General features: G+C 36.9%; 1 protein-coding gene across 1 annotated transcript in view; it reads left to right on the top strand.

Moving 5' to 3' along the window:
• The first annotated feature begins 13807 nt into the window (after window positions 1–13807).
• The window catches only part of rnd2 (Rho family GTPase 2), a 98051-nt gene continuing 84510 nt past the window's right edge, over window positions 13808–27348 (top strand). The window contains exons 1-2 of the mRNA XM_062050071.1: window positions 13808–14075; window positions 20061–20148. Of these exons, the coding sequence (XP_061906055.1) occupies window positions 13974–14075; window positions 20061–20148 (190 nt within the window). The 5' untranslated portion in view covers window positions 13808–13973. The remainder of the gene's footprint in view (window positions 14076–20060; window positions 20149–27348) is intronic.

Raw genomic sequence — 27348 nt, 5'->3', positions numbered from 1 at the left:
ATAAGCCATACCATCATTTATTCATACATCCAATCATCCATCGTGTATTCATTCCTCCAATCATCCACTCTACCGTTCATCCAATCATCCATTTTACAATTCTTTCATTTATACATTCATCCAATCATCCATTCTATCGGCCACCCATTCTATCAATCATCCAATCCTCAATTTGGTCATTCAAGCATCCATTTATCCAATCATCTGTTCTATCAATTATAAAATCATCAATTCTATCATTTATCCTTTCATGGATTATATCATTCCTTCACCCATTTATCCAATCATCCATCATGTATTCATTCATCCAATCATCCATTCTGTCATTCCTCCATAAGCCATACCATCATTTATCCATACATCCAATCATCCATCGTGTATTCATTCCTCCAATCATCCATTCTACCGTTCATCCAATCATCCATTTTACAATTCTTTCATTTATACATTCATCCAATCATCCATTCTATCGGCCACCCATTCTATCAATCATCCAATCCTCAATTTTGTCATTCAAGCATCCATTTATCCAATCATCTGTTCTATCAATTATAAAATCATCAATTCTATCATTTATCCTTTCATGGATTATATCATTCCTTCACCCATTTATCCAATCATCCATCATGTATTCATTCATCCAATCATCCATTCTGTCATTCCTCCATAAGCCATACCATCATTTATTCATACATCCAATCATCCATCGTGTATTCATTCCTCCAATCATCCACTCTACCGTTCATCCAATCATCCATTTTACAATTCTTTCATTTATACATTCATCCAATCATCCATTCTATCGGCCACCCATTCTATCAATCATCCAATCCTCAATTTGGTCATTCAAGCATCCATTTATCCAATCATCTGTTCTATCAATTATAAAATCATCAATTCTATCATTTATCCTTTCATGGATTATATCATTCCTTCACCCATTTATCCAATCATCCATCATGTATTCATTCCTCCAATCATCCATTCTGTCATTCCTCTATAAGCCATACCATCATTTATCCATACATCCAATCATCCATCATGTATTCATTCCTCCAATCATCCATTCTGTCATTCCTCTATAAGCCATACCATCATTTAGCCATACATCCAATCATTCATTCCATCATTCATTCATTGAGTCATTCATGCAATGACTTATTTTATTTGTTATGTAATTCATCCATTCATCCTGCACAAACTTGCAGATCAGTCTTGAAGAGGTGTGGCCATCACATCAATCTTGTAGCTAACATCCTGGCCCCACTGGGAAATAAAGATAGGGCTGATGTGTGTGCGTGCGTGTGTGTGTGTGTGTGTGTGTGTGTGTGTGTGTGTGTGACCAGTAGTAAAAAAAACAGTGTGTTTACTAACTGGTTTCCATGGCGATGACTTCAGACAGAACAGACAGAACACAAGACTACGTGCACTTTTGTTATGAAATGATGTCCCACACACACACACACACACACACACACACACACACACACACACACACACACACACACACACACACACACACACACACACACACACACACACACACACCCACACACATAGGGATGAGGTCCACTGCTGGCATACATTTCTGCATGGTCTCCAGCGGGCATCACAGCGATCAATGTAATCCTTGCCTGTAATGACTTTCTCTTAGGGAACGAAGGGTCCTTAAAGTGTGTGTGTGTGTGTGTGTGTGTGTGTGTGTGTGTGTGTGTGTGTGTGTGTGTGTGTGTGTGTGGTGGGGGTATTGTGGAGCTGGGAGGACAGAGGATGTGAGATGTTTGCGGTGTAACGATAATGTGACGTCGATTTGGTTTAGCTTACAGACTGGGGAGAAAATACAAAACCAAAATGTTCCTACTAAAATTGTGACTTTCTTCAAAAAAACAACAACAACAATCTTTTCTCCAACTATTATGATTGTGTTCTCTTACTAGTGCAATGTTTATTCTTGTAAAACTATGACTTTTCCTCGACTGCAATATTTCCTCTTCAAATTATCGTCATGTTTTGTGCACACGCCAGGTCATATTAAAGATATCGAATTTTACAACAAAAAAAAAACGAAACAAAAAACCGAATTAGTCGTCAAATTTTCCCCTGAGATTATTTCCCACATCTTTCATCCTGTAGAAATATTCTCATAATATTGCGATGTTATCCTTGTAGAGTTAGGATTTTTTAATAAACAAAATTGTGACTTTTTCTTTTTAATATTACAATCTTATCCTCATTAAATATCACAGCTTTGATGTTGTAAAATACACATTTTCCTCATATGATGACTTTATGCTTTATTTTTTGGGGGGGAAAAATGCGACCTTTCCTTGTAATATTATGATTTATTCTCAAAAATATGCTGACTTTCATCTTGTAATATTTTAATAATTTCTCATGAGATTCAGATTTCTTAGTAATATTTCAAATTTATTTAATAATTTTTTAAATTTATTTTTTAATAAAATTAGGAGTTTTTACAAATATATTTTTTTTGTTGGGAAACTTGCGACCTTTCCTTGTAATATTATAATTTATTCTCAAAAATATGCTGACTTTCATCTTGTAATATTTTAATAATTTCTCATGAGGTTCAGATTTCTTAGTGATATTTCAAATTAATCTAATAAAATTATTTTTTTTTAAATAAAATCAGGAGTTTTTACAAATATATTTTTTTTGTTGGGAAACTTGCGACCTTTCCTTGCAATATTATAATTTATTCTCAAAAATATGCTGACTTTCATCTTGTAATATTTTAATAATTTCTCATGAGATTCATATTTCTTAGTAATATTTCAAATTTATTTAATTTTATTTTATTTTTTTAAATAAAATCAGGAGTTTTTACAAATATATTTTTTTTGTTGGGAAACTTGCGACCTTTCCTTGTAATATTATAATTTATTCTCAAAAATATGCTGACTTTCATCTTGCAATATTTTAATAATTTCTCATGAGATTCAGATTTCTTAGTGATATTTCAAATGTATTTAATAAAATTAATAAAAAATAAATAAAAAAATCAGGAGTTTTTACAAATATATTTTTTTGTTGGGAAACTTGCGACCTTTCCTTGTAATATTATAATTTATCCTCAAAAATATGCTGACTTTCATCTTGTAATATTTTAATAATTTCTCATAAGATTCAGATTTCTTAGTAATATTTCAAATTTATTTAATAAAGTTATTTTTTTTTTCCGTAAAAGTGAACATTTTCTTATAAAATTGTGACTGTTATCCTTTAAAAAAACCTAAAAATTATATGTAACTTTACAACTTTTACTATTTTTTACTTGTATCATTACTTGTATCACGACTTCCCGAACATGAGACTTTAAGCTCTGGCTTCTCCTTGGCACGATCGCTAGCCAAAGCCCAGGCTGCTCTGTATTGTTTACGAAGTCGACGCATGAATATATCGCCAAGCAGTTACACTTCCTGTGTGGTATGCGTTTAATGTATTTAAAAAAATGAAAGAAAATGGTTAATGTATTTTACATTAGTTGTATTATGTATAATCATGTTGTTTATGTTGCAGTGCATGATGGGATTGTCGCTCAACAACAATCATTTCATCTTTTCTCTCTCATCCTTAATCCTCAGAGCAAAAAACAAAAAAACAGAATTCGATGAATATGATTAACTTTTTTTTTTAGGAAGATTTATTCTTGTCTTTATTCCTATCTGTCACTAAAACAAGCTTTTACAGTTTTATATTCAACCATAAATTGTTTGATTTTATTTTTCAAATAGAAAGGCAGCTATGTAGCTTTAACAAGACAAACTGGCTTTTAAAAAAATAATAATAACATAAAGTCTTTAAGTAGCAAATCCTCCATTTTCATTCAAGCAAAAGTAACATTCTATGAACTTTTTTTTATACCTGTTCACAAAAATATAAAATAATATTTAAACATTTGTCAAAATTATTACTGTTAATTTTCACTCCCCCAAATATGTTTAAAATCAACATAAATTATGTACACATTTATCAGTAATGTTTTTTTTTATCCCATTCAAAAAAACCTATATAAATGTAGCTGATTATTAGAAATAATCCAACAAAAAATACATATTCAAATAGAGATGTCCGATAATATCGGCCTGCCGATTTTATCGGCCGATAAATGCTTTAAAATGTAATATCGAAAATTATCGGTATCGGTATCGGTTTATTTTAATTTTTATTTTTTTAATTAAATAATTTTAAAAAACACAAGATACACTTACAATTAGTGCACCAACCCAAAAAAACCTCCCTCCCCCATTTACACTCATTCACACAAAAGGGTTGTTTCTTTCTGTTATTAATATTCTGGTTCCTACATTATACATCAATATATATCAATACAGTCTGCAAGGGATACAGTCCGTAAGCACACATGATTGTGCGTGCTGCTGGTCCACTAATAGTACTAACTACACTTAATTTTACTCATTTTTATTAATTACTAGTTTCTATGTAACTGTTTTTATATTGTTTTACTTTCTTTTTTATTCAAGAAAATGTTTTTAATTTATTTATCTTATTTTATTTTATTAATTTTTTTAAAAAAAGGACCTTATCTTTACCATACCTGGTTGTCCAAATTAGGCATAATAATGTGTTAATTCCACGACTGTATATATCGGTATCGGTTGATATCGGTATCGGTTGATATCGGTAATTAAGAGTTGGACAATATCGGATATCGGCAAAAAGCCATTATCGGACATCCCTATATTCAAATGTATCATCATCATTATTAAAATTTACTGTTTTTTATTATTCAAAAATGTTTCATACGTTTTTCACCAAAACCTTTTTTTTCTTTTCATCCCAGTTTGTTTTTTTTATACAGAATTTTTTTCTTTTTTAGTCATACAAAAAATGTCACTTTTTTATTTTCAAAAATGTAGTTGAATTCATAAAAAAATATTTCCAAATGAATTAAATTATTCATTGTATTTTTATGTATTTTTTTAAAAATTTACAAAATACAGGTCAAATTGAATTGAAAAAAAATTATATATATTTTTTTATTTATATGACGCATCAAACTTCCAGGTATTATTACTAATTGTGAAAAAAACAAACATGAAAAGTACTCTTAGACCAAATGTTCAAACAATATTTTTCCTCTGATAATATGTAATATAGTATATGATATAATGTGCTCCTGCTCCTGCCTGGTCATCATTTGTATTCAGCAGGATGAAAGTGTGCAGTAAAAAAATTTACATAGAAATGGAGGCTCAGTCGGAAAAAAAGTCGAATCAAAAGCTGCAATTTGGGAGCATTCACTTTTCTTCCTGGAATAAATGCGTGCTTTTATTTTGTGAGGCTAAAATGTCTGCTCGTGGTTTAAAGGAAAAACGCTTGTCAAATATCCTTTGTGTAAGAGACACAATTTGCTGATTTTAAGTATGCCATGCAAAAAATACTAATCAAAGAGCCTTTATATGACACACACACTCTGATGTTTTTAGGCACCACCATAGGTGGATTAATGACCGGGCCTACCGGGCCCAGGCCCAGGGGGCCAGAGGCCCCAAGGGGCCAGGCCAACTTGGCCCCGCGGCCGCGACCCAAGCAAAACTACTTTTGCAAAAATAATAATCTTAAGCCCCAAGGGGCCAGGCCAACTTGGCCCCGCGGCCATGATCCATAGAGGGTAAGAGGCCCCAAGGGGCCAGGTCAACTTGGCCCCGCGGCCGCGACCCACAGAGGGCCAGAGGCCCCAAGGGGCCAGGCCAACATGGCCCCGCGGCCATGATCCATAGACGGTCAGAGGCCCCAAGGGGCCAGGCCAACTTGGCCCCGCGGCCACGATCCATAGAGGGTCAGAGGCCCCAGGGGGCCAGGTCAACTTGGCCCCGCGGCCACGATCCATAGACGGTCAGAGGCCCCAAGGGGCCAGGCCAACTTGGCCCCGCGGCCACGACCCACAGAAGGCCAGAGGCCCCAAAGGGCCAGGCCAACTTGGCCCCGCGGCCGCGAGCCACAGAAGGCCAGAGGCCCCAAGGGGCCAGGTCAACTTGGCCCCGCGGCCACGATCCATAGAGGGTAAGAGGCCCCAAGGGGCCAGGTCAACTTGGCCCCGCGGCCGCGACCCACAGAGGGCCTGAGGTCCTAAGGGGTCAGGCCAACTTGGCCCCGCGGCCATGATCCATAGAGGGCCAGAGGCCCCGAGGGGTCAGGCCAACTTGGCCCCGATCCATAGAGGGTCAGAGGCCCCAAGGGGCCAGGCCAACTTGGCCCCGCGGCCACGACCCACAGAGGCCCCAAGGGGCCAGGCAAAATTGGCCCCGCGGCCATGATCCACAGAGGGCCAGAGGCTCTCAATCATTATTATCAAAGCTAATTCTCAAATTGGATGGATCACACAACCTCACTCACATATTCTTTATCAATTATTAAAGGTTGTTTCTGAATTTTGATCACAGAACTTAATGCAAATATTCTTGATTGATTGACAAAGCTCATTCTCAAATTTTGATTACACAACCTTACTCTGACAAATTATGCATTTAGGGGTAAAAATGAATCGTTAGGGTCTCCTCTCAATGGGAACTACCTTGGTATTCTGGAGGTCCTGGCTGAATTTGATCCCTTTCTAAAGGATCACATCAGAAAGTTTGGGCAGATGGGTCGAGGTAATACCTCATATCTGTCCTTCACCATTTGTGAGGAATTCATTGAATTGATGGGTGCAAAAACCAAACAGGCTATAGCAGATGAACTGCAAGCAAGCAAATACTACTCTATCATTGTGGATTCAACCCCAGATTTATCTCATGTGGACCAATTGACATTCATATTCCGTTTTGTTAGCAAAGAGGGCAGTGTTGTTGAACGCTTTGTGGGTTTTGAGCCCATTACTAGCCATACAGGTGAAAGTTTGGCTAACTGTGTCATGTCTGTGTTGGAAAATCTAGGGTTAGAGCTGTCAAATTGCAGGGGGCAGGCTTATGATAATGCCAGCAACATGTCAGGGAGGTATAATGGGTTGCAGGCTCACTTAAAGAAAAGCAACCCATTAATACACTATATTCCATGTGCAGCTCACTCTTTGAATTTGGTGGGAGTCAACAGCATTGACAGATGTGGAAATGAAGTCTCTAAGTATTTTGACTTGATTCAGTCTATTTACAACTTCACAACTGCATCCACACACCGATGGGACAGGGTATTTGGCAATTCCAACATAGATCTCACACTTAAAGCTTTATCCAACACGCGTTGGAGTTGCCGTGCAGAATCTACCAAAGCACTGTGGCAGAACTACAGTAAAATAAAAGCAGCACTACAGGTTATTTCCACTGATGACACAGAGAAACGAGACACACGAACTGAAGCTGACAGTCTAGTGCGGAAGCTGGATTCACTTGAGATGGCCTTCATGGCAGGCTTTTGGGACACTGTTCTGTCCAGATTTCAGGCCACAAGTCTGCAACTTCAAAAAGCAGACATGGACCTTGGTACAGCAGTTAGATTGCTGGAATCTCTGCGCACCTTTGTTCTCTCCCAAAGAGATCTATTTGATCATTTTGAGCAGAAAGCCTTAAACATGTTGGGTGGCACCCCATCTTACAGGGCTGAACGGACGAGGAAACGTAAAAAGTTTGCTGATGAATCAGCATCCCCAGATGTTGTGCTTGAGGGAAGGCAACTGTTTCAAATAGAGACATTTATTGCCTCTATTGATCAACTGAGTTCAAGCCTTAATCACCGTCTGGAGGCCTACAAACATCTGAACAATTTGTTCAGTGTCCTTTTCTCTTTGGATACAGAGTCCAATGCTTCAGTCCTTCACAAGGCCAAGATTCTCACTGAATCATACCCATCTGACCTCAATGAAAGTCTTGGACAGGAGCTTATACAGTTCAAATCTTTTATACAGCTCAACAACACTGATGAGGAGAGGACCCCTTCAGGACTGCTCAAAACAATAATACATTTTGGACTACAGCCTACGTTTCCTAATACATACATTGCGCTACAGATTTTTCTCACTCTACCGGTCAGTAACTGTGAGGGAGAACGCTCATTCTCTCTTTTGTCAAGAGTAAAAAATGAGCTGCGCACAAGAATGACTCAGAAAAGATTAAATGCGTTATCTCTAATGGCAATTGAGAGTGAGCTGACAAGAGAGTTGGACTTCAATGATGTGGTGGATGATTTTGCAAAATTGAAAGCACGAAAGAAACCCCTTGCTTAAAGGTGCACTGTGTAAGATTTTTAGGTTATTTCCAGAATTCACCCATTCACTAATGTTAGGCTACCTGTTTTCATGAATACTTACCACCACCATAAAATTCTAAGTATCCATTATGACTTGGAGAATTGCACTTTTGCCATTTCTGGGAAGTGTCACCTGGATTGTGAAGATAGGATTGACTTTAGGCAGAAGCTTGGTGCTTTCTCTGGCAAACTGAACCTCAAGCTTCATTCTCTGCAGCTTTGCATTCTTGTGCAGACTTTCATCCACAAGGAACTTTTCAACTTCCCCACTATCGTGAAGGGGCCATCAAAAGATTTCAGTGTGTCCAGCATGTCTAGTCTCTTACTCTCCTTTCTTTGAGCCATCTCTTGTTTCTCATCTGCCCTACTCTCGAATTTTGCCTTCATGAATTTACTCCAGTTGAGTTCAACCTCCCTTTTTGCTTGTGCTGCTGCCTTGAAACCTCTGAAGCTCCTGGCTCTTCTGTAAAATTATTGACCTATTGACTGCGTTCAGTGTGCCCAACTTCTTCAGTTTGTAGTCCACCTTGCCACATTGTCTCTCCATCCCAATGTTGTGCACAGGGGTGCCATCAATGTTACTAGCCTGTTCACTGACAGGGTCCATTGGGAAGGTCTCCTCATCCATCCTCTGCCTGGCCAGGACAGTCTTCAGATGGGGCAGCATGAGATCTGTCAGCTGCTTCACTTCATCCAAGTATTCGGCAGCCACGTCTGACACTGAGTTCAGGACATGTCCAGTGCCTGTCCAGCCACTATAGCATTCTTGGAAATGGGCTATCTTGACCTGCATGCAGCCCTTGTACCATGAACTGGCCTACACCTTTCTTTGTGGTGCTCTCCGATGCATGTTATCATTTTACCTTTCTCCTTCTCCTCAAGCTTAACCACAAATAGATACAGACTTTGAGCCTCAATTTGCTGCACAGCTGCCGTTATGCCAATGTGTTTTCCTAAGATATTATTTTATTTTTAATGATAGAAGGGAGGAAAAGGGGGCAAAAATCATGTCCGATTTAGTTTTTTGGGTGGGTTGGGGGGTTTATTTCATGATAGCTACCAACTTCCAATACATAATATCTCTCAAATGACCCAATGCACCATCACTGAAGTGGGCGTAATCATTTTCAAAAATGTTTATTTTTAGGCCATTTATCCCCTCCCCCTGTGTCTGTGTGAAACCTGTGCTTGTCAGTGTCTGTGTGGTATACCTAATAGTGTGTGTGCAGTATGTGCACTCTTCTGTACAGTACAGTGTGCATGTCTGTTCACAGTATACAGTATTTCTTGCATAGTGCGTGCGTGTGTGTGCGCCCACACGCGCGGGGGGTTGAGGGGCCAAGACCATGTCAGGCCCAGGGGGCCAAAATTTCTTAATCCGCCCCTGGGCACCACTGTATGCCAAAAACTGTCGTCAAAGATCCTCTCTATGACAGGAGTGCGCTGCTGTTTTTAAGCATTTCCTGAAAAAATCTGATAATTAACACTTTGCTGTTTTTAAACATGTCCTGCTAAATCATTAATCAAAGATCCTGTATATACCACAGGCTTTCTGCTGTTTTAGGCACCTATTACAGAATCACTAGTCAAAGATCCTCTCTATGACAAGGACACTTTTCTGTTTCCAAAGCATCTCCTGCATACACAGTACTCAAAGATCCTCTATACAACAGGAACACTGCTTTTCCAAAAGCATTTCCTGCAAAATAATCAAGGACCCTATATATGACATGCACACTCTGCTCTTTTGGCACCTATTCCAAAACCACTAGTCAAAGATCGTCTCTATGAGAAGCACACTTTGCTGTTTTTAAGCATCTCCTGCAAAAAAACGGTGTCAATCAAAGATCCTTTAGATGTAGGCAACACTTTTCTGTTTCAAAGCATCCCCTGCAAAAATACCAATCAAAGATCCTTTATACAACACAAATACTTATTTTTAAGCACCTATTCAAAATCACTTCCTTTTATATTATTCATATGATAAGCAACAGTAAAAATAATAAACAAAGCTCCTTTATATGATACAAGCACTCTGATGTTTTTCGGCCCCTAGTTAGAAACACTTCAAAGATCCTCTCTATGACAAGGACACTTTTCTGTTTCCAAAGCAACTCCTGCATACACAGTACTCAAAGATCCTCTATACAACAGGAACACTGCTTTTCAAAAGCATTTCCTGCAAAATAATCAAAGATCCTATATATGACTTGCACATGCTGCGCTTTTGGCACCTATTCCAAAAACGCTAGTCAAAGATCCTCTATATGAAGGGAGTGCCGTGCTGTTTTAAAGCACCTGTTCCAAAACCACTAGTCAAAGATCGTCTCTATGAGAAGCACACTTTGCTGTTTTTAAGCATCTCCTGCAAAAAAAAAAGCGCCAGTCAAAGATCCTTTATTATGTAGGCAACACTTTTCTGTTTCAAAGCATCCCCTGCAAACATTCTAATCAAAGATCCTTTAAGCACCTATTCCAAAATCACTTCCTTTTATATTATTTATAAGATAAGCAACAGTAAAAATAATAATCAAAGCTCCTTTATATGATACAAGCACTCTGATGTTTTTTGGCACCTAGTCCAAAAACACTTCAAAGATCCTCTATATGACAGGATGGTATGCTGTTTTGGGGCGCCTACAGCAAAATTGCTAATCAAAGATCCTCTAAAAGACAGGAGTGTTGTGGTGTTTTTAAGGACTGACTGAAAAATACTACTTAAAGATCCTAGTCGCTAGTCAAAGATCCTTTTTAAAAATAGGAATGTTGTGCTGTTTTTAAGAACCGACTGAACAATAGATGAATGATTACGCATACAATGACTTTTGATCTCATAATTAACATTTTTTAAAATCTCATAATTTCGACTTTTTTTTATCTCATAATGTCAACTTTTTGTCTCGTAATTTCGATTTTTTTTAATCTCATAATTTTGACATTTTGTCTCATAAGTAGGAATTTTCCTCTCATGAGTTCGACATCTCTATGATTGTTGGGGTATTTTGGCATATGCATGTCAAAGTCAAAATTATGAGATCCAAAGTAAAAATGATGAGATAAAAAGTAAAATGTATGAGATAAGAAAATCAGAATTATGAGACGAAGTGTCATAATTATGCCCGACTAATTATGCATATAATCACTTTATATCTCATAATTAAAATGTTTTGAATCTCGTAATTTCGAGTTTTTTATGTCATAATTTCGATTTTTTTTAATCTCATAATTTCGATTTTTTTGTCCAATAATTTCGATTTTTTTATCTCATAATTTCGACATTTTGTCTCATAATTAGGATTTTTCCTCTCATGAGTTCGACATCTCTATGATTGTTGGGGTATTTTGGCATATGCATGTCAAAGTCAAAATTATGAGATCCAAAGTAAAAATGATGAGATAAAAAGTAAAATGTATGAGATAAGAAAATCTGAATTATGAGACGAAATGTCATAATTATGCCCGACTAATTATGCATATAATCACTTTTTATCTCATAATTAAAATGTTTTGAATCTCGTAATTTCGAGTTTTTTATGTCATAATTTCGATTTTTTTAATCTCATAATTTCGATTTTTTTTGTCTCATAATTTCGATTTTTTTTTATCTCATAATTTCGACATTTTGTCTCATAATTAGGATTTTTCCTCTAATGATTTCGACTTTTTATCTCATAATTTCAATTTTTTAATCTCATAATTTTGATTTTTTGTCTCATGATTTCGATTTTTTAATCTCATAATTTCAATTTTATTTAATCTCATAATTTCGATTTTTTTTATCTCATAATTTTGACTTTTTGTCTCTTAATTTCGACTTTTTTAAAATCTCATAATTTCGACATTTTGCCTCATAATTCGGAGATTTTCTCTCATGATTTCGACATCTCTATGATTGTTGGGGTATTTTTGCATATGCATGTCAAAGTCAAAATTATGAGGTACAAAGTCGAAATTATGAGATAAAAAGTAAAATGCATGAGATAAGAAAATCAGAATTATGAGACAAAATGTCATAATTATGCCCGACTAATTATGCATATAATGACTTTTTATCTCCTAATTTCTACTTTTTTAATCTCGTAATTTAAAGTTTTTTATCTCATAATTTCGACTTTTTATCTCCTAATTTCGATTTTTTGTCTAATATTTCGATTTTTTATCTCCTAATTTCGACTTTTTGTCTCATAATTTCGACTTTTTTATCTCCTAATTTCGACATTTTGTCTCATAATTAGGAGTTTTCCTTTCATGATTTCGACTTTTTATCTGATAATTTCAACTTTTTTATCTCATAATTTTGACTTTTGTCTCATAATTTCGACTTTTTTTATCTCATAATTTCAATTTTTTTTAAATCTCATAATTTCGATTTTTTTTAATCTCATAATTTCGATTTTTTTATCTCCTAATTTCGACATTTTGTCTCATAATTAGGAGTTTTCCTTTCATGATTTCGACTTTTTATCTGATAATTTCAACTTTTTTATCTCATAATTTTGACTTTTTGTCTCATAATTTCGACTTTTTTTTATCTCATAATTTCAATTTTTTAAAATCTCCTAATTTCGATTTTTTTATCTCCTAATTTCGACTTTTTTATCTCCTAATTTTGACATTTTGTCTCATAATTAGGAGTTTTCCTTTCATGATTTCGACTTTTTATCTGATAATTTCAACTTTTTTATCTCATAATTTTGACTTTTTGTCTCATAATTTTGACTTTTTTTCTTATAATTTCGACTTTTTTTTATCTCATAATTTCAATTTTTTAAAATCTCATAAATTCGATTTTTTAATCTCCTAATTTCGACTTTTTTATCTCCTAATTTCGACATTTTGTCTCATAATGAGGAGTTTTCCTTTCATGATTTTGACTTTTTATCTGATAATTTCAACTTTTTTATCTCATAATTTTGACTTTTTGTCTCATAATTTCGACTTTTTTTATCTCATAATTTCAATTTTTTAAAATCTCATAATTTCGATTTTTTTTTATCTCATAATTTCGACTTTTTTTTTATCTCATAATTTCGACTTTTTGTCTCATAATTAGAGTTTTCCTCTCATGATTTCGACATCTCTGATTGTTGGGGTGTTTTTTTCATATGCATGTCAAAGTCAAAATTATGAGATACAAAGTCGAGAATATGACATAAAAAGTATGAGATAAGGAAATCAGAACTATTAGACACCAAGTCTTAATTATGCCCGACTAATCATGCATACATTTACTTTTTGTCATATTCTCAATTTTTTAAAATCTCATAATTTCAATTTTTATCTCCTAATTTCGATTTTTTTTCCCTCATAATTTCGACATTTTGTCTCATAATTAGGAGTTTTCCTCTCATGATATCGACATCTCTAAAATTGTTGGCGTATATTATGTGTATTATTTATGAATGAATTAAATATTTATGAACAAATGTTTCGGGCGTTCAACAAAGTTTGACTCAGCAATTCCACCTTGACCCTTCATCTCGCAGCCTATTACCTTTCAGTGACGTAGGAGGTGGGCGTGGCCTCTCACCTCATGCTTCCAGCTTCCAGCAGCCGGCGGTCAGTCACTCTGTCAGCCGCATCAGAGGAGCTACACGCCGGCCGGGTTGCAAGGAATCCACCGCTAACTCTGCTCCACTTTTGTTCCGTCGGTGCTCGGTGGTCTTCTCGGATGCTGGATGACATCCACCACCAGGACCACCACCAGGACCACTAGCAGGACCACAGCGCACCTCTGACCGGCGAGCATGGACAACCAGGGCAGCCGCTGTAAGATCGTGGTGGTCGGGGACGCGCAGTGTGGCAAGACGGCGCTGCTGCACGTTTTTGCCAAGGACTGCTACCCGGAGGTAGGTCCCAAACAACTTTACCATTTTTTTGTACTGACCAGCCTGAACATGAAACTAACATCAAAGTAAAAATACTTTTTAAAAAAATGCACATTTGCTGGACAATTCATTAGGTACACCACTACTATATGATCCAATTTAGTTACTCTTTCAACATCTATACATCCATTTTCTACCGCTTGTCCCTTACTGTACTTCTTTTATATTTTGTTGGACATAAACATGTTGGGAAACAGCTCTCAGGAGAACGCATCAACCTAGTCCGCGGGTCAGCGGGGCTCTAGAGCCGCATGCGGCTCTTTAGCGCCGCCCTAGTGGCTCCCTGGAGCTTTTTCAAAAATGTGTTAAAATGGAAAAAGATGGAGGAGAAAATTTCACTTTTTGTTTTGATATGGTTTCTGTCGGAGGACAAACATGACACAAACCTCCCTAATTGTTAGAAATCCCACTGTTTATGTTATACATGCTTCACTGATGAGGGTATTTAGCAAGCACTGTTTTGTCCTACTAATTTCAGCAATCCTTGAACTCATCGTAGTTTGTTTACATCAGGGTGTCCAAACTTTTTCCACTGAGGGCCGCACACGGAAAAATTAAAGCATGCGGGGGCCATTTTGATATTTTTAATTTTCAAACCATAACAAAATGTATGGATTTTGTCTGTTTTTTACCTTTAGGGCTCCCAGGGACCATAAAGGGTCTAAGTCATTAAAATGTTAAAAACAAGTCAAATTATTATTATTTTATTTATATAACGCTTACAGTAAATCTGTACAGTATATCAACTTCAGGTTGATATAAAGTTTAAAAAAACAAAAAGGTTTTATGCTTTTTCTGTCAAAGACAACTTAGTTTTTTATGATAAAACTGAAATATGCAGTATTTCCCCCCACTGCCCAAAACATTGAGAAAGCAATGTTTGATGTGAAGTAATTAGAGCCGTAAAAATATCAATAATGCAGGACACCATTGATTTTAATTCATTATTATTTTTGAGAAATCACAGTGAAAAGATAAATAAAATCCCATTAAATATATTTGGGATCCAAAAGGTGCCCCACTCAGAAAGTGATACATTTTTATTAGTTTTTTTTTTTAACTTTCAACACTTAAGTTACAAGCTCAACTTCAGATATATCTGTCGATTTTACGTTTGAACTATTATTTTGTTTGTTTTATGCTCTTTTGTCAAATAAAATGTTGATGTTTTTGTATGGCAACCACACAATATATGCAATATTTCCCACATAAAACATTTTAAAGTGAAATATTTAAAAATAATTGGAGCCTTGAATAGGTCAATAATTCGTTATAACATTGATTTTTTTTTTTTTTTGAGCAATGGCAAAAAAAGAAAACAAGAAAGGTAGACCAAAGAAGAAAAAGAAAGCCTACATGGCAGCTTTGTGTCAACATTGCAACTTTTTCTAGTTAGATTTCACCTCATTCCACTTTTTTAAATGTTTTTTTAATTTTTGCAATAGCATTTCCACAATGTGTGGCGGGCCGGTAAACAATTAGCTGCGGGCGGCAAATGGCCCCCGGGCCGCACTTTGCACACCCCTGGTTTACATGTACAACTTGTTTTATGCCACTCCTTTGTCTCACTTTGTCTACCAAACGTTTTATGCTGTGCGTGACTGCACAAAGGTGCGCTCTGTTGATGTTATTGACTTGTTGGAGTGCTAATAAGTCATATTTGGTCAGTGCATGACTGCAAGCTAATCAAGGCTAACATGCTATTTAGGCTAGCTGTATGTACATATTGCATCATCGTGCCTCATTTGTAGGTATATTTGAGCTCATTTAATATCCTTTACTTGTATCCTCTTTGTATATAATTTAGTTTTGTATGTCTCATGACACATTATCTGTGTGTAATATTGGCTGCATTTCAGATAGTTGTTTGTGTGCCATGTTGTTCCAGACCACAGCAAACATTACCTAGCTTGCCAAAGATTGTAATAAATCCATCAGAAGAAGACAGCCTGCCGTTTTCTTAAACTTGGACACACACATCTATACCTTTGGCCATTAAAAGCCAGTCATTTCCAGGAGTTATCTCACCTTCTGAGTAACCTCTGATTTACTAATGGTTTCTAATGTTGTAAAAATGTGTCAAATAAATATTACATTTCAACATTTCTGTCAACGAAGATTTGCTTCAGCCTGCGACACAGTCATTTTGATAGTAGGCTATTATAGCTAATACAGCCACTTACGTCATTATAAGACTTACATACGGCTTTTCATTTTTTGCGGCTCAAGGCAGATTCGTTTTTTCTATTTTTGGTCCAATATGGCTCAGACAACGTTTTGGGTTGCCGACCCCTGCCCTAGTCAAACGTTTGGAGCAGGGGTCACCAACCTTTTTGAAACCAAGAGCTACTTCTTGGGTAGTGATTAATGCGAAGGGCTACCAGTTTGATACACACTTGAATAAATTGCCAGAAATAGCCAATTTGCTCAATTTACCTTTAACTCTATGTTATTATTAATAATTAATGATATTTACACTTAATTGAACGGTTTAAAAGAGGAGAAAACACGAAAAAAATGACAATCAAATTTTGAAACATAGTTTATCTTCAATTTCGACTCTTTAAAATTCAAAATTCAACCGAAAAAAAGAAGAGAAAAACTAGCTAATTCGAATCTTTTTGAAAAAATTTAAAAAATAAATTATGGAACATCATTAGTAATTTTTCCTGATTAAGACTAATTTTAGAATTTTGGTGACATGTTTTAAATAGGTTAAAATCCAATCTGCACTTTGTTAGAATATATAACAAATTGGACTAAGCTATATTTCTAACAAAGACAAATCATTATTTCTTCTAGATTTTCCAGAACAAAAATTTTAAAAGAAATTCAAAAGACTTTGAAATAAGATTTAAATTTGATTCTACAGATTTTCTAGATTTTCCAGAATACTTTTTTTGAATTTTAATCATAATAAGTTTGAAGAAATATTTCACAAATATTCTTCGTCGAAAAAACAGAAGCTAAAATGAAGAATTAAATTAAATTGTTTTAATTATTCTTTACAATAAAAAAAACTAAATTGTCAGGAAAGAAGAGGAAGGAATTTAAAAGGTAAAAAAGTATATGTGTTTAAAAATCCTAAAATCATTTTTAAGGTTGTATTTTTTCTCTAAAATTGTCTTTCTGAAAGTTATAAGAAGCAAAGTAAAAAAAATGTATGCATTTATTTAAACAAGTGAAGACCAAGTCTTTAAAATATTTTCTTGGATTTTCAAATTCTATTTGAGTTTTGTCTCTCTTAGAATTAAAAATGTGGAGCAAAGCGAGACCAGCTTGCTAGTAAATAAATACAATTTAAAAAATAGAGGCAGCTCACTGGTAAGCGCTGCTATTTGAGCTATTTTTAGAACAGGCCAGCGGGCTACTCATCTGGTCCTTACGGGCTACCTGGTGCCCGCGGGCACCGCGTTGGTGACCCCTGGTTTGGAGACACTAGCATGAGAAAGTGTCCAACATTTTTGATTGGTTCTACACAACAGCATATGGAGTTTGCATGCATGATCAAATGAGCACGACGAGACTTTATTCACTTATATATGAGACATTTCGGAACCTGAAAACAAGAGACATTAACGTTTCCTTATTAAGACGACATAGACCAAGGGCGTCTAACTCATTTTCATCATGGGCCACATCGCAGATACCAAAGCCCTTGGAAGGCCGCGTCATGGTAATATTACACAGTTTCCATTTTGTTGGATTATTATCGTCGTTTACCAACAAACTAGTGGAAAACCTGCTTTGGAATCAATAGTCAAAGTGACAACTTCATTTCAGCTAGTGTAGAATTTTCATAAGAAAAAGGGTTTGAATGACACAAAGTCAAGGAACACAGTAGGAACGGGATTCAAAAGATGACGGGGGGGAGACGCTGTCGAAGGTGAGCCACCTAAATAAGACCGCCCACAAAACGCCGCATCCGGTAGCGACTGTCAGAAAGCGGCTTGAAGATGATCTGTAAAACATAATGTATGCAACATTTTGACCAAAGAACCACCATTACATGTTATGTAGACCACAAGGAAGTGTTTTACATTTAGAAAATAAATAAATAAATAATATGACTCCTTTAATGCGCACTATAATCTGGTGAGCCTTTTATATGAAAACATATCGAAAATAGACCATTCATCGGCAGTGCACCTTATAATCCGGTGCGCCCTATGGTCCGGAAAATACAGTACATAAGTATTCAGACCCTTAGCTCAATACTTTGTTAATGCTCTTTTTAAATAATAAATAATGGTAAATGGGTTATACTTGTATAGCGCTTTTCTACCTTCAAGGTACTCAAAGCGCTTTGACAGTATTTCCACATTCACCCATTCACACACACATTCACACACTGATGGCATGCAAGGCGCTAACCAGCACCCATCAGGAGCAAGGGTGAAGTGTCTTGCCCAAAGACACAACAGACATGACTGGGATGGTAGAAGGTGGGGATTGAAACCCAGTAACCAGCAACCCTCCGATTGCTGGCACAGCCACTCTACCAACTTCGCCACGCCTTAAGTCTTTTTCAATGCGATGGCACAAGCTTGGCACAACTATCTCTTGTCGGAATACTTATGTACAAGTGATTTTTGAGTTTTTTTATTTTTAATACGTTTGCAAAAATTTATACGTGTCAATTTTTTTCTGTCAAGATGCGGAGCTGTGTGTACAATAGTGAGAAATAAAATACACTTTTTGGATTTGAGCAAATGGGCTGCAATGAAACAAAGACTGACAATTTTAAAGGGGTCTCTGAATATTTTCCCACTGGTGTAACAACCGATGTTGTAATGGCGGCAATGAGCAAATTGCTCAGTCAGAAATAATTTTGCTGATGATTTCATTGCAAACAATACGACAAAGTTGTAATACGCATGCGTTATAACTAGAGATAAATGCTTTAAAATGTAATATCGGAAATTATCGGTATCGGTCTCAAAATGATCGGTATCGGTTTCAAAAAGTAAAATTCATGACTTTTTAAAACGCCGCTGTACGGTGTGGTACACGGACGTAGGGAGAAGTACAGAGCGCCAATAAACCTTAAAGGCACTGCCTTTGCATAATATCTACGGCTTTTCACACACACAAGTGAATGCAAGGCCATACTTGGTCAACAGCCATACAGGTCACACTGAGGGTGGTCGTATGAACAACTTTAACACTGTTACAAATATGCGCCACATTGTGAACCCACACCAAACAAGAATGCCAAACACATTTCGGGAGAACATCCGCACCGTAACACAACATAAACACAACAGAACAAATACCCAGAACCCCTTGCAGCACAAACTCTTCCGGGACGCTACAATATACACCCCCCGCTACCCCCAACGCCGCCCACCTCAACCTCCTCATGCGCTCTCAGGGAGAGCATGTCCCAAATTCCGAGCTGCTGTTTTGAGGCATGTTAAAAAAAATGATGCACTTTGTGACTTCAATAATAAATATGGCAGTGCCATGTTGGCATTTTTTTCCCATAACTTGAGTTGATTTATTTTGGAAAACCTTGTTACATTGTTTAATGCATCCAGCGGGGCATCACAACAAAATTAGGCATAATAATGTGTTAATTCCACGAGTGTATATATCGGTATCGGTTGATATCGGAATCGGTAATTAAGAGTTGGACAATATCGGAATATCGGATATGGGCAAAAAAGCCATTATCTCTAGTTATAGCACCAACAGCCGACATTTTAAAGCGCATGCAGAGCTAGATGAAGCTGCTGGATGATGACCACTCATCCTATGAAGTTGCCTACAGCCACAGTTGGTAATGGACATTTTATTCGACCCTACGCCAATTAGAGACCCTGGTATGTTTTCCAGACCACACAGCCAGCTACTACAGGAGACTCTGCAGTTAATTAAATATCAGTGTTAGTTGGTGTGTCTGAATATTTGAAACTCATATATATATATATATATTTTTTTCAGAGCTACGTGCCCACCGTGTTTGAGAACTACACGGCCAGCTTCGAGATCGACAAGCACCGCATTGAGCTGAACATGTGGGACACGTCAGGTGAGTCGCTCACTGTGTCGGCGCCATGTTGTACGTCGCATGTTGTATGTCGCACGCATGTTAGCGTGAAAACTTTCGGGGTGTGGAAAATGGATGACAGACGTTTATTATAGTGTGTGACTTTTGGCCTTTTAGTAGCCCAACTTATTCACCTCCTACAGACTGAATCAGCAACAGCGCCTCTGCTGGTTGCAGCCAAGAACTGCATGTGTGTCGCTCAATTGTGCCATTAATCAACAACAATGCTCTGCTCATTGCCATTTTTTTTAGTAAACTTTTAAAATAGTTTTTATCGATTTAATTTGTATTTCAGCGCAATATCCAGCAATTAACAATATTTTGCCCGCTATGAAGATATTGGAGTGATTGTGTGATATCTTATTCATTTTACTAGGGCTGCAACTAACGATTAATTTGATAATCGATTAATCTGTCAATTATTACTTCGATTAATCGATTAATAATCGGATAAAAGAGACAAACTACATTTCTATCCTATCCAGTATTTTATTGGAAAAAAACAGCATACTGGCACCATACTTATTTTGATTATTGTTTTTCAGCTGTTTGTAAATGTTGCAGTTTATAAATAAAGGTTTATTAAAAAAAAAAAAAAAAAAAAAAAAAAAACTGCGCATAGCATAGATCCAACGAATCGATGACTAAATTAATCGGCAACTATTTGAATAATCGATTTTAATCGACTTAATCGATTAGTTGTTGCAGCCCTACATTTTACTAGGGTTGTCAAAAGTGTTGATACTTTGATACCAAGTTGATACCAATATGCAAAACATACATTGATACCTGTTTTACTTTTCGTATCGTCTGTATCGGATACTGTACAACACTCTTTTTTTTGGCGAGCTTTATCAATTCTCGGCCAGTTCGCCCTTGCTCATAAACAAATAAAAGTATAATAAAATATAATTAAATCTAGTGGACATTGATAGAGTATATGAAACTCAATTCTTGAGAATAATAATTGATCATAAATTCTGTTGGAAACCGCATATTGAATATATAAAGGGAAAAATATCCAAATCCATTGCGATTCTTTATAAAGTCAAACACATACTGAATAAGAAATGTCTGCATATGTTATATTATTCTTTTATTTTTCCATATTTAACATATTGTGTTGAAGTTTGGGGAAACATAGACCCGATAATTAAACTTAAAAAAAGGGTCATTAGAATAATACACAAAGCGTGCTACTATGAACCTACTAATGTGTCTAATGTGTTAAAATTTTCAGATATTGTGTTTTTAAAAACAATGGAAATGATGTTTCGAGTAAAGAACAACAGCATTCCAGCTTGTGTTCTTAGGTTATTTCAATTAAGAGGAGAAAACTATAATTTACGGGGGATATTGATCTTTGAAATAGGTAAAGTAAGGACAAATATAAAATACAAATGTATTTCAGTTTTAGGAGTTAAATGGTGGAACAAGCTCAGTGATGAGTTGAAGACAGGTACTTCTTTGTTAAGGTTCAAGAAAACCTTGAAAGGTGAAATAATTGAAAATTATAAAATATAGTAACAACAGTTTTTTTTTAACGTTGATGTTCCAGGCAATCAAATTTTCAGTGAATGTATAGGATAGGCAAATATAAGCTTTGGCTTCACCCTATTCCTTTTTCGGTCATTATTTTTCTTTTCTTTTCTTTTTGTGTGTAAATGTGTATGATTGTTAAATATGTCTAATCTGTACTGTTAAACTGGCCACACAAAACGGTTGATGTTTGATTATATGACCGAAATAAACTTATTTAATTCATAATATAAGTGTAGATTTGGCGTTACTCCACTTCACAACACACCAAATAATCTGTGATGCACTTTAGCGACTTTATTTACTATATTTAGCGAGTAGAGGTACATATTAAATGTGAAAGAGAGGTGTGTTTTGCATTATGCATTTATTCAGTTATCTAATCAGGCAGAGTGAAGATCCGCCACCACAAGCCCAGGGAGTGGGCATTATTTTAGCGAGGGGAAAAAAAACCCTCCAGAAGTGTGAAACCCAACCTTTGTCACTTCCATAAGTGCGAAGAAAACACTGCTTAGACACACTCTTCTGTCATTTGGAAATGCTTTGAGCACCACCAGGAAGGCAAACTGCGGTCTGGGGGACATTTGCTGAATTTTAGAGAAATAAAGATTTCACCCGATTGATCGATAGATAGATCTATACTGTATATACAAAACCAGTGAAGTTGGCACGTTGTGTAATTCGTAAATAAAAACAGAATACAATGATTTGCAAATCCTTTTCAACTTATATTCAATTGAATTGACTGCAAAGACAAGATATTTAATGTTCAAACTGAGAAACGTAATTTTTTATTTTTTTTTTGCAAATAATCATTAACTTAGAATTTAATAGCAGCAACACATTGCAAAAAAGTTGGCACAGGGGCATTTTAACCACTGTGTTACATGGCCTTTCCTTTTAACAACACTCAGTAAATGTTTGGGAACTGAGGAGACACATTTTTGAAGCTTTTCAGGTGGAATTCTTTCCCATTCTTGCTTGATGTACAGCTTAAGTTGTTCAACAGTCTCCGTTGTGGTATTTTAGGCTTCATAATGCGCCACACATTTTCAATGGGAGACAGTTCTGAACTACAGGCAGGCCAGTCTAGTACCTGCACTCTTTTACTATGAAGCCACGCTGTTGTAACACGTGGCTTGTTGAAATAAGGAGGGGCGTCCATAATAACGTTGCTTGGATGGCAACATATGTTGCTCCAAAACCTGTATGTACCTTTCAGCATTAATGGTGCCTTCACAGATGTGTGAGTTACCCACACTTTGGGCACTAATACACCCCCATACTATCACAGATGCTGGCTTTTCAACTTTGCGCCTATAACAATCCGGATGGTTCTTCACCTTTTTGTTCCGGATGACACAACATCCACAGTTTCCCAAAAAAATTTGGAAATGTGGACTCGTCAGACCGCAAAACACAAGCCGGTGGCGTTTCTGGGTGTTGTTGATAAATTGGCTTTCGCTTTGCATAGTAGAGTTTTAACTTGCACTTACAGATGTAGAGACAAACTGTAGTTACTGACAGTGGTTTTCTGAAGTGTTCCTGAGCCCATGTGGTGATATCCTTTACACACCGCCTGAGGGAACGAAGGTCCGTAATATCATCGCTTACGTGCAGTGGTTTCTCCAGATTCTCTGAACCTTTTGATGATATTACGGACCGTAGATGGTGAAATCCCTAAATTCCTTGCAAAAGCTGGTTGGGAAATGTTGTTCTTTAAACTGTTTGGCAATTTGCTCACGCATTTGTTCACAAAGTGGTGACCCTCGCCCCATCCTTCATGGAAGCTGCTTTTTTTTACCCAATCATGGCACCCACCTGTTCGCAATTAGCCTGTTCACCTGTGGGATGTTCCAAATAAGTGTTTGATGAGCATTCCTCAACTTTTTTGCCACTTGGGCCAGCTTTTTTGGAACATGTTGCAGGCATCAAATTCCAAATGAGCTAATATTAGCAAAAAATAACAAAGTTTTCTAGTTCGAACATTAAATATCTTGTCTTTGCAGTCTATTCAATTAAATATAGGTTGAAAAGGATTTGCAAATCATTGTATTTTGTTTTTATTTACGATTTACACAACGTGCCAACTTCACTGGTTTTGACATTTGAACATATATGACTACTTTGGTACCCCTTTTTGGTGGTTATGGTGCATTTTCCAGAAAAAATAAATAAAATATATAAATCAAGTTTTTGCCTGGGTTAGGATGACAGCTCCTCTTTTAAAGGAACATCTAATTTGAGCTCCAAAGTAAGGAAGATAATTGAGTTTGGATGTCGTTTCAGACAAGACAAGACGAGCCCAAGCTAGTATTTTGTTGGAAGCCCGCCCCCCGGCTCGGCTTTTCTGACCCGTTTGATGGCTTAATGTCTGCGTCAGGCACAGGAAGTGCTCCGCCGCTTCATGCTGGTTAAAAGCCGTCGGAATGGGCGACCCCGCGACGGAACCGTCTTGCATAAACATTCCCAAGCAAAGCTATCTTTAGATCTCTACTTGCTGCCACACACTCGGCCAGTGAAAGAATCATGTTGTTTTTGTAAATCTTCTCCAGCCTGCCAATCAGTGGCGGGGAGGGGGGGTCCGCTTGGCCCCGGGGGGCTGTAACCTGACTTAGGAGGAGCTATCACTTTAGCTGCAAGAGGCTAATCACGCTGTGGGAATGTTGTGCTTTGGTGGGGCTTTAAAACCCGGAACCACCTTTGCCACCTTGAGTCTCTCATCTGCCCTAAACATGACCACGCCCGTCCACAGGGCGCATTTTACCGACCCCCCCCCCTCACATACATGTTTGTGTGCTCTATTCTCATACTAATGTTTGTCTGTTTCCCAACAAGAATACAACTAGATGGGAAGTAAATATCATTATTCACAGTATTCTAGCAAGATTGTCCTTCTTTTGTGTTGTGACATTTTTCTTTGTGACTGAAAAAAGTCTGAACTTTGACCTCAACATAGTGTGCTTTTGAAAAAATAAATATACAAATTAATACATATGGCAGTGTTTCCCACACAGTCATTTATTTGTGGCGGCCCGCCACGAAAGAATTAAGGCCGCCACAAAAATGTATTATTATTTTTACTATTATTATTATTATTATTTTTGTCCTGTCCAGCTTCTCAGGCAAATCATATAGTTGATGTAGATGCCCATATCGGCTGTTCAGATTTACTTTACAAAAGAGAAGTGTAGGATCAAGATTTTTGGAGCTCTTTGTTCAGTGGATCAGATGTTTGATGAAGCTTTGTGTCTTATCTACCACCACTACTGTTTTCTGTTTATTTGTTACTGACTGTGGCAGGACACCTCTGCCTCTGTTTCACTTTATGTTGCTGGTAAATAATATGGTTGTAGTAGTAGGCTAAAGTTAAATGATTTAGTATGCACTAATTAAAGGGGCAGAGCTTTAAGAGACATTTTAGCTTTTATATTTTTATAAAATATATTTTTTGTAAGAACCACAATTAATAAATATATTTCAGTGAATAACTTATTGTTCAAATCTGTATATAAATATGTACATAAAGTGTTGTAATTATATTGTAAAATGGATGGATGGATGGATGGATGGACGTTTAAAACAAAACTGTTATTATTAATTAGTAAGTATACATTTTTTGAGCCTTTTTAGAGAAAGTCATATCATTGTAGTAAATTATGCAAATTACCCGATGATGTCATGATGACCACGCCCATAGTCACGCACATAGTCACGCCCCCACCGCCACAGGTGTCTTGGCAGTTTATGGGAAACACTCTATGGTTATTGCCCTTATATACGCTATATTGCCAAAGGTATTTGACTCACATATGAACTTGGAAGTGCCATCCCACTCCTAACCCATAGGGTTCAATATGACGTTGGTCCACCTTTTGCAGCTATTACAGCTTCAACTCTTCTGGGAAGGCTGTCCACAAGGTTGCGGAGTGTGTTTATAGGGATTTTCGACCATTCTTCCAAAAGCGCATTGGTGAGGTCACACACTGACGTTGGTCGAGAAGGCCTGGCTCTCAGTCTCCGTTCTAATTCATCCCAAAGGTGTTCAGGTCAGGACTCTGTGCAGGCCAGTCAAGTTCATCCACACCAGACTCTTGTCATCCATGTCTTTATGGACCTTGCTTTGTGCACTGGTGCACAGTCATGTTGGAAGAGAAACAGGCCCGCTCCAAACTGTTCCCACAAGGTTGGTTGCATGGAATTGTCCAAAATGTTTTGGTATCCTGGAGCATTCAAAGTTCCTTTCACTGGAACTAAGGTGCCAAGCCCAACTCCTGGAAAAACAACCCCACACCATAATTCCTCCTCCACCAAATTTCACACTCGGCACAAATGTACCGTTCTCCTGGCAACCTCCAAACCCAGACTCATCCATCAGATTGCCAGATGGAAAAGTGTGATTCATCACTCCACAGAATGCGTCTCCAATGCTCTATAGCAGTGGTCCCCAACCACAGGGCCGCGGCCCGGTACCGGTCCGTGGACCGATTGGTACCGGGCCGCACAAGAAAAAAAAAAAAATAAAAAAAAAATATATATATATATATATATATATTTTTTTTTATTTATTTATTTTTTTATTTTTATTAAATCAACATAAAAACACAATATATACATTGTATATAAATATAGATCGATACAGTCTGCAGGGATACAGTCCGTAAGCACACATGATTGTATTTATTTATGACAAAAAAATAAAATAAAATACCATAATCCCCCCCCCCCCCCCCCCCCCCCATCTCCATGCCTAAGTGCTTGATTTTATACACCTGTGGCCGGGCCAAGTGATTAGGACACCTGATTCTGATCATTTGGATGGGTGGCCAAATACTTTTGTACTGGCGTAGTGTATATATCCACGTGGATTTTCAAGATGGTTGGTGATAAATTGTGACTGGTAGAAAGATGACAGGCACGGTCCCCTAACGGGACCTTTGGCCTCTTCATATAGCCCCTTCAACCAGCTTTAAAAATCAATAGTGTTCTTGCCTTGATGATAACAATTTTCTAACTTGTGGAAAGGTGACAAGGAGAATGACTTGGTTTGACCTTTGCAACCTTACCTTTTCCCCCCTTTATTTAAAACAATTAAAAAAATCAACAGGGTTCTTGCCTGGGCGTTTGTAAGATTGAAGATTGAAAAACCAGATAACTATAAGAAGGTGACCATGTAAGCATTGCAACTTGTGTATGTGTCTTGTTGCGTCTGACCAGCTTTTCCTTCCAGGGAATTTAAGTCACTGGTCAATCCCAAGTTCTTTCAATGACATATATGCTGAGTAAGAAGGACCATCAAGACAGAATAGGAATATTATCAAGTTTTACTGAAGCTTCAGGAGAACAGCCCAGACCAATACATTCATACCGGCTTCTCAAGTTGTTCTAACACTCAAACGGAAGAGCCAACTTCTTGCACACGAAGAAAGCCCCCACCTTTTCGGAAAGGAACACAGCCTCATTGTTCTACTACAGATAAGACAAAAGGGAGTATTCCATCTCCTACAGTGCAAGCCTTCAAGGTAACACACATAGTTTACTTGCGGACATAAGATGAAAAATAGAAAGAGTACAAATGGAAAAACACTAGCTGCTTTAAACATGACTATGAATACAGAAACAACTCTTAAACATATATGCATT

The sequence above is a fragment of the Entelurus aequoreus genome, linkage group LG06 (assembly GCF_033978785.1).
Source record: "Entelurus aequoreus isolate RoL-2023_Sb linkage group LG06, RoL_Eaeq_v1.1, whole genome shotgun sequence".
Classification (NCBI taxonomy): Eukaryota; Metazoa; Chordata; class Actinopteri; order Syngnathiformes; family Syngnathidae; genus Entelurus; species Entelurus aequoreus.
This window is presented reverse-complemented; position numbering and strand designations above follow the sequence as displayed.